At 43.6% G+C, this 11,408-nt stretch overlaps 4 protein-coding genes across 5 annotated transcripts; 2 read left to right on the forward strand and 2 right to left on the reverse strand.

Moving 5' to 3' along the window:
• Window positions 1–608: 608 nt before the first annotated feature.
• LOC115760619 (gametocyte-specific factor 1 homolog) lies at window positions 609–1,615 on the reverse strand. Its single transcript, XM_030702071.1, has 3 exons — window positions 1,365–1,615; window positions 1,023–1,294; window positions 609–956 (listed from the first exon to the last, which is right to left on the reverse strand). Exons 2-3 carry the CDS (start codon window positions 1,263–1,265, stop codon window positions 678–680), a joined length of 522 nt encoding a protein of 173 aa, XP_030557931.1. The 5' UTR covers window positions 1,266–1,294; window positions 1,365–1,615; the 3' UTR covers window positions 609–677.
• Window positions 1,616–1,967: 352 nt separating this feature from the next.
• On the forward strand, window positions 1,968–4,292 carry LOC115770602 (zinc finger CCHC domain-containing protein 8 homolog). Its single transcript, XM_030715977.1, has 4 exons — window positions 1,968–2,268; window positions 2,336–2,986; window positions 3,048–3,167; window positions 3,230–4,292. Exons 1-4 carry the CDS (start codon window positions 2,050–2,052, stop codon window positions 3,902–3,904), a joined length of 1,665 nt encoding a protein of 554 aa, XP_030571837.1. The 5' UTR covers window positions 1,968–2,049; the 3' UTR covers window positions 3,905–4,292.
• LOC115770465 (small integral membrane protein 14) lies at window positions 4,189–9,399 on the reverse strand. Of its 2 annotated transcripts, none has more exons than XM_030715855.1 (4): window positions 4,933–5,026; window positions 4,694–4,831; window positions 4,582–4,627; window positions 4,189–4,521 (listed from the first exon to the last, which is right to left on the reverse strand). In XM_030715855.1, the coding sequence occupies exons 2-4, from the start codon at window positions 4,763–4,765 to the stop codon at window positions 4,316–4,318; spliced, it is 324 nt and encodes a 107-aa protein (XP_030571715.1). In that variant the 5' UTR covers window positions 4,766–4,831; window positions 4,933–5,026; the 3' UTR covers window positions 4,189–4,315. The 2 variants fall into 2 exon arrangements, with proteins under 2 accessions (XP_030571715.1, XP_030571641.1); XM_030715781.1 differs by lacking the exons at window positions 4,189–4,521; window positions 4,582–4,627; window positions 4,933–5,026 and adding exons at window positions 6,137–8,209; window positions 8,263–8,343; window positions 8,403–9,399 and having other exon boundaries at window positions 4,795–4,831.
• A 283-nt stretch (window positions 9,400–9,682) lies between these two features.
• LOC115762074 (COP9 signalosome complex subunit 4) lies at window positions 9,683–11,382 on the forward strand. Its single transcript, XM_030704167.1, has 2 exons — window positions 9,683–10,315; window positions 10,374–11,382. Exons 1-2 carry the CDS (start codon window positions 9,755–9,757, stop codon window positions 11,022–11,024), a joined length of 1,212 nt encoding a protein of 403 aa, XP_030560027.1. The 5' UTR covers window positions 9,683–9,754; the 3' UTR covers window positions 11,025–11,382.
• Window positions 11,383–11,408: the final 26 nt, after the last annotated feature.

The following is an 11,408-nucleotide window of genomic DNA, read 5'->3' on the forward strand; positions in this document are numbered from 1 at the left end:
CAGATGCATGGCTAGTGTGCGGCAGTTAATCCCGCCGCCGGACTATTTATGTTGGGCCACGCGAAGCAAGAAAAGCCTAATTGGCATGCAGGAATCGTCGCCGTTTTTCGCGCACTTTTATTCAAATTCATTTTTAACGCTCGCAACTCGTACAGCACGGAGAATCACATGGCTGTTGGTGGTTGTTGTTGCTGAGAATTCCCCCAGTTGTAAGTTGAATTAATAATTATGTCGTGATTCTGCGCAACATTATTCAATGATCGCTGCCGGGCAGCATTCAGTTGTCATTCAGTCGGCGATTCTCTAGAGAGAATGACGTCGTCTTCGGCTGAGAACACTTGACTCGCATTTCGAATGATTTGAATTCATTTCTGTTTGTTTTACTTAACCATATCTCATGGCGATTGCGGAAGTCGAAATGCATTTTCTACATATTTTCATGCAGCTGCATGAATCATGCGAATCTTTTATAAATAAATATAATTAACGTTTAAATACCATGCACAATATTTAGTATTAAATAATCGTGAGCTTTTACAACACTGGCTGGAACGAACCGTTGCGAAATGAAACGAGCTGTCGATGAGGCATTTCTGCAGATATTATTTTTGAAATTTATGTACATAAAATGATGTATGTATGTGTATGTTTGCATGTATGTATGTATAAATCACATTTTAGTTGTTCTTGCCTTGGCTAATTTGCTGAAAACGCTTTCGCTCGAGTTCGCGAAAAACGCGCCGCGAAGCTGGCGGCGCACCGACTAAGCTGCGTATCACGAGGTTCTGCTCACAGTAGGCTCTCGGATCGTAGGTTTCCACCGGGGGCTCATCATCCCAGTTCTCGGAGGACTCCACCAAGGGAACGGGCGAGGCAATTGGCTCTTTGGGCGGCAACACGTCGGGATTTTGAAATCTCTCGAAGTCAATTCGGCTCGAGCAGTTCTTAATATGCGACTGTCGTACAAAGTGGAAATATTTTTCAAGTTATTTGATGTGGCAAGCGGTGCTACCTTCACTTACGTCCATGTCGGAGCTATGCACCACATGGGTGATATTGAAGGGGCAGCGTATCATATTGCTGCCGGGATGATTGCGAGCGCATCTGGTCAAGTGCCAGGATAAACGGCTGCGCAAAATGCGATGCCCGGCGTCATAAGGACACTTTATATATGTGTCCACGGGGGGCTTCAACTCTACAGCTATTTGGGCGGTGGGCGACGAGGGGAAGCTCGAATCTTTGGGATCGTTGTGTTCAGAGGACATTTTTGGCGCTATAAATTCCTAATTTTTTACTGGGAAAAATAAAAAAATGTGGAATTGTTTGCTACATTTAAATGTTTATGCATATCATAAAATACTTACTTATTTAATAATATCCTAGCTAAGCTTGTGCTGCGATACGCTTAACAGTTCGGCTAACATATAGTTAAAATGTTAATAACAGCGACCCGTGGCGCGCTGTTAAAACAAATTGCCGTTAACTCTTTCTGTTAAGTAAGCAAAATTGGAGGCGTTACTTTTGTATAAGAATTTAAGGAATGTTTTCTGTAATTAATACAATGGGAAAATTGAAAAAGTTTTTATTTAAATTATATTCCAATTTTGGAAAGAGCTCTTTACACTCTGACGATTGAGAAACGAAATGCCCTTAAAAATCGTAGGGACAACAGCTGAGACAAAGCTTAAGATTTATAAATCAAGGCTAATGTTGTTTTAACCCTAATAATTTAACAATGTAATATTTGGTAAAACGCAACTTGGCAGAGAAGAGAATATTTTAAATATATACACAATACAGGCGGGAAATGTGAGCAACATTGAATTTGGCATCAAACATCAATCGAAGCGAATGCTATATATTTAACATAATTTTCATTAATTAATAATTGTTATTAATACAAAATTAGGGGCTGGCAAAAAGTATCCAACGTGTAACTCGTCGCGTTTGAATTTTCGCTAAGGCGCCGACTCGTTACTCGTTACTTAGAACTCGCTTTGCAATGCAACGAGTACTTAAGAGTCGCCCTGGAACTATGAACCAGTGTTCATGAACGGAAAAATAATAGTTTTTTTTGCTGTTTATTTATTTAAAAGAGAAATGGACAATAGCGTTATAGAAATTAACGATTCTATCATAACAATTGACAGCGATGCCGACGTAGAAGACGGAGAAGTGAGGGAAGTTGAAGAAAATGCCGTAAACATTGCCGCCAAAGAAAAGCCGCCCCCGCCCCCGTTCCGCTCGTTGGAGGGAACGAACGACCAGGTACAGCATCGAGAAAAACAATACAAAAAATTGTAATTTTCTATTAAAGTGAAATATAACCAAACAGAAACCGATTACACGTGAAGGGCTGATATTCGAGGTGAACTTTACACGAAAGGATGACTTCGAGAGGCTGCACGAGCGCCTGGTCAAGGCGCTAAGCGCGACATTTGCCGGCGAGGAATTTGTGTACACAACAAAAGACACGAGCATAAGCGTGCATGGCAGAGCGAAAAGCCCCGAGCCGGAAGGCGATATATTTCAAATAGACACTTCGCCGGCGACAAAGCTAAATGCAGCCCAAGTGCCGTCCTACAAGCGCTGCCACACCGAGGTGCTGGACGAGGGCACGTTGGCGCGCAAGAAACTGAAGCTCGAGGCGGTTAACAAGTGCTTCCGGCCCAAGATGCAGTCCGCCTGCTTCAATTGCGGCGGCGTTGAGCATTCGCTGCGTGAGTGCCCGCGGCCGCGCAACCAGGCCCGGATACAGCGCGCCCGCAAGAAGAACAGCCGGGCGGAACGCTACCATGTGGACACGGAGCAGCGTTTCGCACACATACGACCCGGCCGCATAAGCAGTAAAACGCGGCATGCCATGGGCTACAGTCGGGGCGAGTTGCCGTTCATGTTTTACCGGATGCGTGTGCTGGGCTATCCCCCAGCCTGGCTCGAGGAGGCCAAGGTGCAAAGCTCGGGCATAGCGCTGTTCAATGCGGATGTGAGTATGGGCTTAGACATATATACCATTTGGCTTAGACTAATCATTGTTACCGTCTCAGGGCAGCGAGGTGCAGGGGCCGGAGGAAGAGATGGGCGAAACGGATAGCTTCAAATATGATGTCAATAAAATAATCGACTTTCCCGGCTTTAACGCGCAGCCAGGTGCCAAGTTCTACGATGTAAATATCTGGCATGTGCCACAGCAAGCAAATAACTGTAAAACTAATGCTCACATTTCCAGGACTTTCAACATCACAATGTGCCACCTTTTCAGGAGCACCAGCTCAAGGCGAACTTCATCAAATCGCTAGGCGAAAACGTGACGAAAGCCTATAAGCGTAAGAAATTGGTGGATTTGCCCACGCCAAATGATGCTAGTCCCACGTTGCTGGAAAGCGACACAAATCTGGTTGAGCACGATATGGAGCTGGACGATGATGAGACGGAGGGGCAGGCTATGCAGCCACCTTTGCCCGCAGAGCCGAGCAAAGCGACGACGCCGCCACCGCCACCAGCGCAGGATACGAGCATACGCAGTCCATCGCCCACTCTGGAGGATCTGAAGGCGCAGCAGGACCAATTGCTCGAGCAACTCGAATCGAATACTTCACTCAACACAAGTGAAGTCGAGCTGCCAAATGTGTCTCAAACAGAAGAAAGGGAAACGTCGGCGCCTGCTACTCCCGTCGAATCCAGTCAGGCCAACATCTTTAAGGCGCCATCCATAGCTGGCACGCCCATATTGAAATTTTCCGTCTATGACAAGCTGCCCGTGGGCGATAACTTCAAGGTGGGCGTCAGCGATGTGATTAACTTTGAGAATCTGCCCGACTCCACGGGCAAATACGAGCAAATGAAGGATCTGCTCAAGAACGTGCGCCAGAAAATGGAGAAGCTGCAAAACGAGGACAATTGAGCCGGAGAGCTTTTTATTTGTAAATACATAAACCGGACATGGCTTTTAATTAGCAACAAGTGCAGAGATTGCGTTTTGATTTGCCAATTTTATTGAAAAATTGCGCATATACAAAATCATGCCAATATACATTTATATAAGCATGTAGTACGTGACTAAGTTTGTAAAAAAAATTGATATTGATTAAACAAGAGTTGGTATCAATTGAGCTAATAATTTTTGGCCGAAACGCTTTTGATTTCATTGCATTATTTATTTTTGTCTTCCAATATAAATATATATGCTTGTATATTGTGGCAAGTTTAGCCTATGCATACATATATGCATCTATGTACATATATATAACCGTTTATTTGTGTATGTAGCTATAACCAAAGGAAAATGCAAGCTCGTATCATGTCCAGCGGCAGCTCAATTGATCGCCGGAGGTGGCTGCGGCGGTGGCGCACCATCCGGATTGTTATCACGTCGACCGGGCTTATTGTTGGAGAACTGGCGCCAAACGCTCGGATTCACAACGTACATGAACATGGCCAGCAGCATGAATACCATGGCCATGGTGAAGCTTCCGCCGGTGTCGCCGCCGGCAACCGTCGGCTGAGCTACGCGTCCGCTGACTAAGACCAGGAGAGTTAATCTTAAACATGTTTAATCGCCAAACGGAAAGTTCCACTTACCATCTATGCACTCGGTATCTGTGCAGGCATCCTGATTTTGGCGTATCTACAAATATCATTTATATATAGATATATATATATATACATATATTGGATTTGTGGCTCTACTTACAAAGTTGATGAGCCTTTGCATGGCCAACTCATGGGACCAAATGCATTCGCAGCCATCGAATTCGTCAGCCATGTTGGGACTCCTGGTTTTTTTTTTTTTTTTGGGGGGGGGTTTTTTGTAACTGGCGGTGCAAATAGTCTAAAAAATGTATATATAAAAAAAGTGATCTATGCTTATGTATATGTATATATTTTATAAAATATTAACAACAATGACTATTATTGACAATTTTGACTGACGTGGCGTTATAAACTGACGTAGAGCGTACGAAACACGACTGGCATATAACAAAAACGGAGAAAAACTGTTTTCAAACTGAAAATGTGCTCAACTGAAACGAATTTTGTTTTCATTCTTTTTTTTTTTCTTCATTTTGTTTTTTTTTTTTTTTGCCAGCGAAACAAAACGTTGCAAATGATTAGAACTTGAACGTAAACTCTCCGCTGCACAGATAGAGGACTGAAAATAACTGTATTTATAATTGCTACATACAGTGAAGGCTCTGCCAAAGGACACACTCTCCTTAACAAAATTGGTTTTGAGAACTTTAAATAATTTACATTTTAGTCAAACACACATTAACTCTTAAGCATAAGTCATTTATAAGTTAACCGTTATCAATGTGTGTTCACTTTAGCGAGTTGTCACTGTTAGTGCCTGATAAAGTCGCTGCTTTAATTTCCGACGAGAGAGCCGCAGCTTATACGCCACAATTTTAAATAGCGAAACAATTTTCAAGCATCGCCCATGTCTGTGTGTGTGTGTGTGCATGTGACATACGTACATGTTTGCGTTTATGTATGTTTGTGTTAGTTTGCCGCAAGAGTAGAAGTGGAATTGTTCTGATGAAGCTTTACTTCCAATACACACAACCGACCTTGATAAAACGCCTACAATATAGATTACAAATATGAGCACTAAATTTAAAATTTAGTTGATATACTAAGAAAAACAAGCTTTTGATTGCATGTACATACGTTTGTTTGTTTGTGTAACAAGTGTAGGTGATTGGACTTGGGAGCAGACTTTCACACACACATACACATGTACATGTATGCAACTGCTGGCATCTACGTAATTACAAACGCGAGACCAATTAAATGTTACGCCAAATCACATACATATATATATATATATTTATATTATTCACATTCATATATATATGTGCATGATGACAGTTTGGAATTTTGCAAACATGAAGTCACTTTCATATTTGATTGTTTTGCTTTTTATATTTGGGTCCCTTCCAATGGAAATTATGCAGCGGACGTAAACAAAGTGCATAAGCTGTTTATATGATGCCTGCCACAACTATAATTACACACATTTTGCTTACTTGTACAACTATTACTTATTTTATAGTTTTTATTGTTAATTTACATTTGTTTTTTTTATGTTTAACGCACTGTTTATTATTTTAGATTAGACTATTTATTTTCTTACCAATTGGAAATGGAATGAGTGACTGGAAAACTCATATGGTAGTGTTGAGTAACGTCTGCCACTGAAATGCACTAAAAAATGTCACTGCCAGCACTGCAACATGGTGTATATGTATTTTTTGTACCGCACTTTTATTTTTTTTTTAAATATCATGATTTGATTTATTCCGTATGCGACTCAAACCGAGTCGTCGGGTTTTAGTTGTGGGCGCATAGATGGGTGACAGCGCCTCTTCGCTCTTACGCTTACCCACACGTTCCCTGTGCACGCGTGGCGATTCCTGCGAGCAGCTCCGATCGCGCATTACGCGCTGTGCTTCCCCCTCCACATTGTCCTTGCGACTGGGCATGGGCGTGCTTGTCGAGGCTGCCATGGGTGCAAATCGTCTAATCGGCGTGCGGCCAGCATCCGCGCTGCAGTTCTCAGCATCCCGCTTCTGTTTTCGTCGCTTATTCAGGGACAACAGATTACGGCGCGTAATTATCGAGCTCTTTGTGGCTTTGTCCAGGGGCGAACGCTCAGAGAGCTGTGTCAGCGAGGACTGCAGCTCAGTCGTGCATTTGGGAGTCTCGAATGGAATATTAAAGGTTTCAGAGTTCTTCTGTGTGACTAGCTGCGGCTGCTGTGGCGTTGCTGTTATCAGACCAATCCTGGTCTCAGGCTCAAATGGCACGATTCCATCGATAGAATCACTTGTTGGCTCAGGAATTTCATTTTCTGGTTCTATATCCTCTGCTGTGCTAAGTTTTCTACACTTGTCAACAGATTCTGAGATGTTTCTCGACGCACACTGCTTCAGCTGAATCTTATCCAAGTGCTCCTTTTCTTCCTCTTGTTGACCGACTTCCAAATCGGCCATCAACATTGCTGCCCTTTGCCGCATCGGCTCCGTTAATTTCACGATCTTGTTGGATGCAGTGCGAAATTCGATATTTTCAGCATGGATACTTGTATTTTGGTTCGCTTCTGAGCCTTCATTTGCACCCCTTTCCGACGCGCATTCTTTTAGCTGAATTTGTTCCAACTGTTCCTTTGTTGTCTCTTGGGAACTTAAATTTCCGGTTTCCAAATCAGCCATCAACATTGCTGCCTTTTGCCGCATCTGCTCCGTTAACTTCATGATCTTATTGGATGCAGTGCGAAATTCGACTTCAGAATCAAGATTTGTATTACTTCCATCTGCTCCCATTTCCTGGGAGTAGCTAGCTTCTATGTCGGCCATTAGCTTGGCAGCTTCTTTCTGTTGCTCCTCAGAAACGTTGATGGCCTTGTTTGAAGCAGTGCGAAATTCGACGGCATCGGGAATGTCCATTGGCTGCCATTCACTGAATGGTATCATATCCAACTGACTGCAAACGAAGCTCTCGGCAGGTGTCTGGTTGCTGTCTGGTATGTCCATGGGCTGCCATTCGCTTAAAGGAATTCCATCGAGCATTTCACAGTCCATAGTTACTTCCTCTCTCTTTGAAGTGTTTATGTCCAATTCAGCTTTTGGCATTTGTTTTGGCGCTTCGAGGGTTTTATTTGGCGCTGAGTGATAGCCGGAAATCCTATCCATTTGTGGCTCTTGAGCCTCTGGTGGATTTCCAACAACTGTCTCCAAATCAGCCATCAACATAGCTGCTTTCCTGCGCATCTCCTCGGTTATTTGCATGGTCTTGTTTGATGCAGTGCGGAATTGAATAGCAGCAGAATCTCTGCCGTTAACGACCTCGCTTGGTTTCTGGATGTAGCTCGCCTCCAAATCAGCCATTAATTTGGCAGCTTCCTTTTGGTGCTGTTCAGAAACTTTGATTGGTTTGCTTGAAGCAGTTCGAAACTCAGTGGCATCTGGTTGCCACTCGCTGAATGCAATCAATTCCAGCTGCTGCGAGGCAGAGTTTCGATTTGTATCTGCTTTCGAAACTTCATTAGAAGGTTTTTGTGCAATGTCCATGGGCTGCCATTCACTTAAAGGAATCCCCTCCAGCAATTCAGTGTCCGTCGTGTCTTCAGTTTCTGTTTTATCCAAAGGCACGTTTAGCTTTTGTGTCACGAAATCAGCTTTGAACCAATCCCCACACAAATTTGCATCTATAAAATAGTAATATTATAACTATAGAATATGGAAACTATATAGCACACACCTTGAGATTGGCCAGCCTTAAGCGGAGTTTCCCTTGCCAGCAAGCGAGAACGTTCGCCAAATAGTGAAAACTCAGCATCATCTGTAAAGAGGAGACTTTATAGGTAAAGCAGCTGAGTTAATGATTAATAAAAGACTCACCCTTTATTTTAATATCACAGTTTTCTTCAAGCAATCTGCATTGCTCCGTGCTGCCCAGAAAGTAGCCCATATCCTCTACAACATCTGTTGCATCTTCTTGCTCGTAATCATTAGCTTCTATTGCTGTACAACTTTTAGGATCTATATCGGGCAAATCAATTGATTTATTAACATTGTTTTGCGAGAAGAATGCACTCAAATTGAGAAGGTTTTCACAGATCTTCTGTGAGCTATTCACATCGAAGGCGCAGTGCGTCGTCGTGGGCACTTGGGTGGTATAATACTCTTGCACAGATAGCTCCGAGGAGCAACTCAAGCGATCCTCATCATCAGCTGTGATTGCTGCAATTGCTGTCGAGCGCCTGTGACCAAAGGTTTTAATTTTCTTGCCACGAAAACGAAACCAGGGCGAAGCATCATCTGTGGGCAGCTGCTCCTCCACATATGTGGGCGACGAACAAAAATCCCAGAGTATTTCCTGTACAATGCTGCTTGGTTTACTTAGCAGCTGTTCTGTTGCTTCTGGCTTTGACGAGGCCTGCTCCATGGGCATCTCCTGGCTCTCCAGCATGGACTGCAGCGAGTGGAAGTTCTGTGAGGCAGGCACGGCACGTACCCGCAGTGGCTCTTGTTGGGCGCGCAGGCAGTCCAAGCGGTCGGCTTCAAAAAGCTGTTCTTCGCGCAGCTCCCAGGCACTCAGCAAGTCCTGGCGTGACTGTTGATTTGGAGTCCCACATGGCCATTGTGTTGCCGGCGCCGGCTTTGTCTGGCTGTCGTAGTTTTCTTGTACTGTACGAGTTTTTCTTCTAAGCAGGAGTTCGGCGCGCTTGTAACAACTGGGACTTGGTTTCGTTGGACTTGCATCTATGCTGTAGTCATCATCATCATCATCTTCCATGTTCAACAGGCAAATCCATGCCCAAATTCTAGTTGCCGACGTGTTTGCCGCTCTGTTTATATAAAATCTACGATTATCGATAAATGTTCTTGGCGCTGTCGATTAGAATTAAAGTTGCCACCTGCTTAAATTATTCTTTACCAAAATGTGTATCTTTTGTATGAGGGATATCTTAGTTGAATGTTTATTATTCAAATTAAATTTAAACGTATTATTTATTACATTCTATTTAAAATTAAACAATTAATAAGAGTGATATGAAATTTGAAAATAAAAAAAGGACACCATTTTATATAAATAAAATACCAGTTTTGTTATTTTATGGCACATATGGCAACTTTGGTTATAACTGTCAGCATTGTCCAGCACTGTTGCCAGCCATATCGATAATATTTATTAGTTTGTCCGATTTCTTATTGCAATAAAGTCATTGTTTGCGTTAAGAACCTAGATAATGGGCATATCTACGGCGGTGCTGCGTACCCAGTTGATGGGCTTGACCAACTTCATTGGTACGCACAAGGACCAAGCGGACAAGTACCGCCAGCTGCTGAAGAGTGTCCTAGCAAACACCGGTCCCGAATTGATCGATACACTGAAACTCTTTGTGGAGGCCATTGTCAACGAGCATGTTAGCCTGGTCATAGCTCGTCAGATACTGAACGATGTCGGCGTCGAGCTGAGTAAACTGCCCGACGACATGTCCAAGCAGCTATCCCATTTCACACTGGAGAAGGTGCACCCACGCGTCATATCGTTTGAGGAGCAGGTGGCCGGCATCCGTTTCCATTTGGCCAACATATACGAGCGTAATCAACAGTGGCGCGATGCGGCTACCGTTTTGGTTGGCATTCCCCTCGAGACGGGCCAGAAACAATACTCCGTGGAGTGCAAATTGGGCACATACTTGAAAATAGCACGTCTCTATCTGGAGGACAATGATTCAGTGCAGGCCGAGCTGTTCATTAATCGCGCCTCGCTGCTCCAGGCAGAAACAAACTCCGAGGAATTGCAGGTAATATCCTTATTTACACCAAGTTTCCACATATTCTTATCTGTTGTCCGGCCTGCAGGTTTTGTACAAAGTGTGCTATGCCCGCGTCCTCGACTACCGCCGCAAATTCATCGAGGCTGCCCAACGCTACAACGAACTGTCCTACCGCAAAATAGTGGACCAGGGCGAGCGGATGACAGCGCTAAAGAAGGCGTTGATCTGCACGGTGCTCGCCTCGGCTGGGCAGCAGCGCTCCCGCATGCTGGCCACGCTCTTCAAGGATGAGCGCTGCCAGCATTTGCCAGCCTATGGCATACTGGAGAAGATGTACTTGGAGCGCATTATACGTCGCTCGGAGCTGCAGGAGTTTGAGGCATTGCTGATGGACCATCAAAAGGCTGCCACACCGGATGGCTCTTCCATATTGGATCGCGCTGTCTTTGAGCACAATTTGTTGTCCGCCAGTAAATTGTACAATAACATAACATTCGAGGAACTCGGCGCCCTGTTGGACATACCCGCTGCCAAGGCGGAGAAGATCGCCTCGCAAATGATCACCGAGGGACGCATGAACGGGCACATTGACCAAATCTCGGGCATTGTGCACTTTGAGAATCGTGAACTGCTGCCCCAATGGGATCGTCAAATTCAATCGCTGTGCTATCAAGTTAATTCCATTATAGAGAAAATCGGCGTGGCCGAGCCGGACTGGCTGGATCAACAGAACTGATCATGCGAGGTGGGCAGACTGCATCATACAAAACTTTACTGAAATTCTCATCCTGATCTGGGAAAGTTCGACATGTTTTACATTTAATTTAACGCTTGCCGCCGCCGAGTTCCATGTGTAAATTTCATTTTGAATTTAAGAAATAAATGGCTAAAATGCATACAAAATGATTCCATGAATCAGTGCACATTCGAAACAATAGTAAAATATAAATTCAATTTATATGAAACATGTACATACACACATATTCACAATAGTATTTCTATTCGTATAATTCACAAAAAGTCTGTGTATATAAACAATTTTAAGTCTTAGACAGCTAGCGGAAAGTTTTGCTTTTGTATACAATACAAATACAAAAACAATGTATATTATATATAAATA

Source organism: Drosophila novamexicana, unplaced genomic scaffold (genome assembly GCF_003285875.2).
Source record: "Drosophila novamexicana strain 15010-1031.04,08,12 unplaced genomic scaffold, DnovRS2.1 tig00000008-arrow-pilon, whole genome shotgun sequence".
Taxonomy (NCBI): domain Eukaryota; kingdom Metazoa; phylum Arthropoda; class Insecta; order Diptera; family Drosophilidae; genus Drosophila; species Drosophila novamexicana.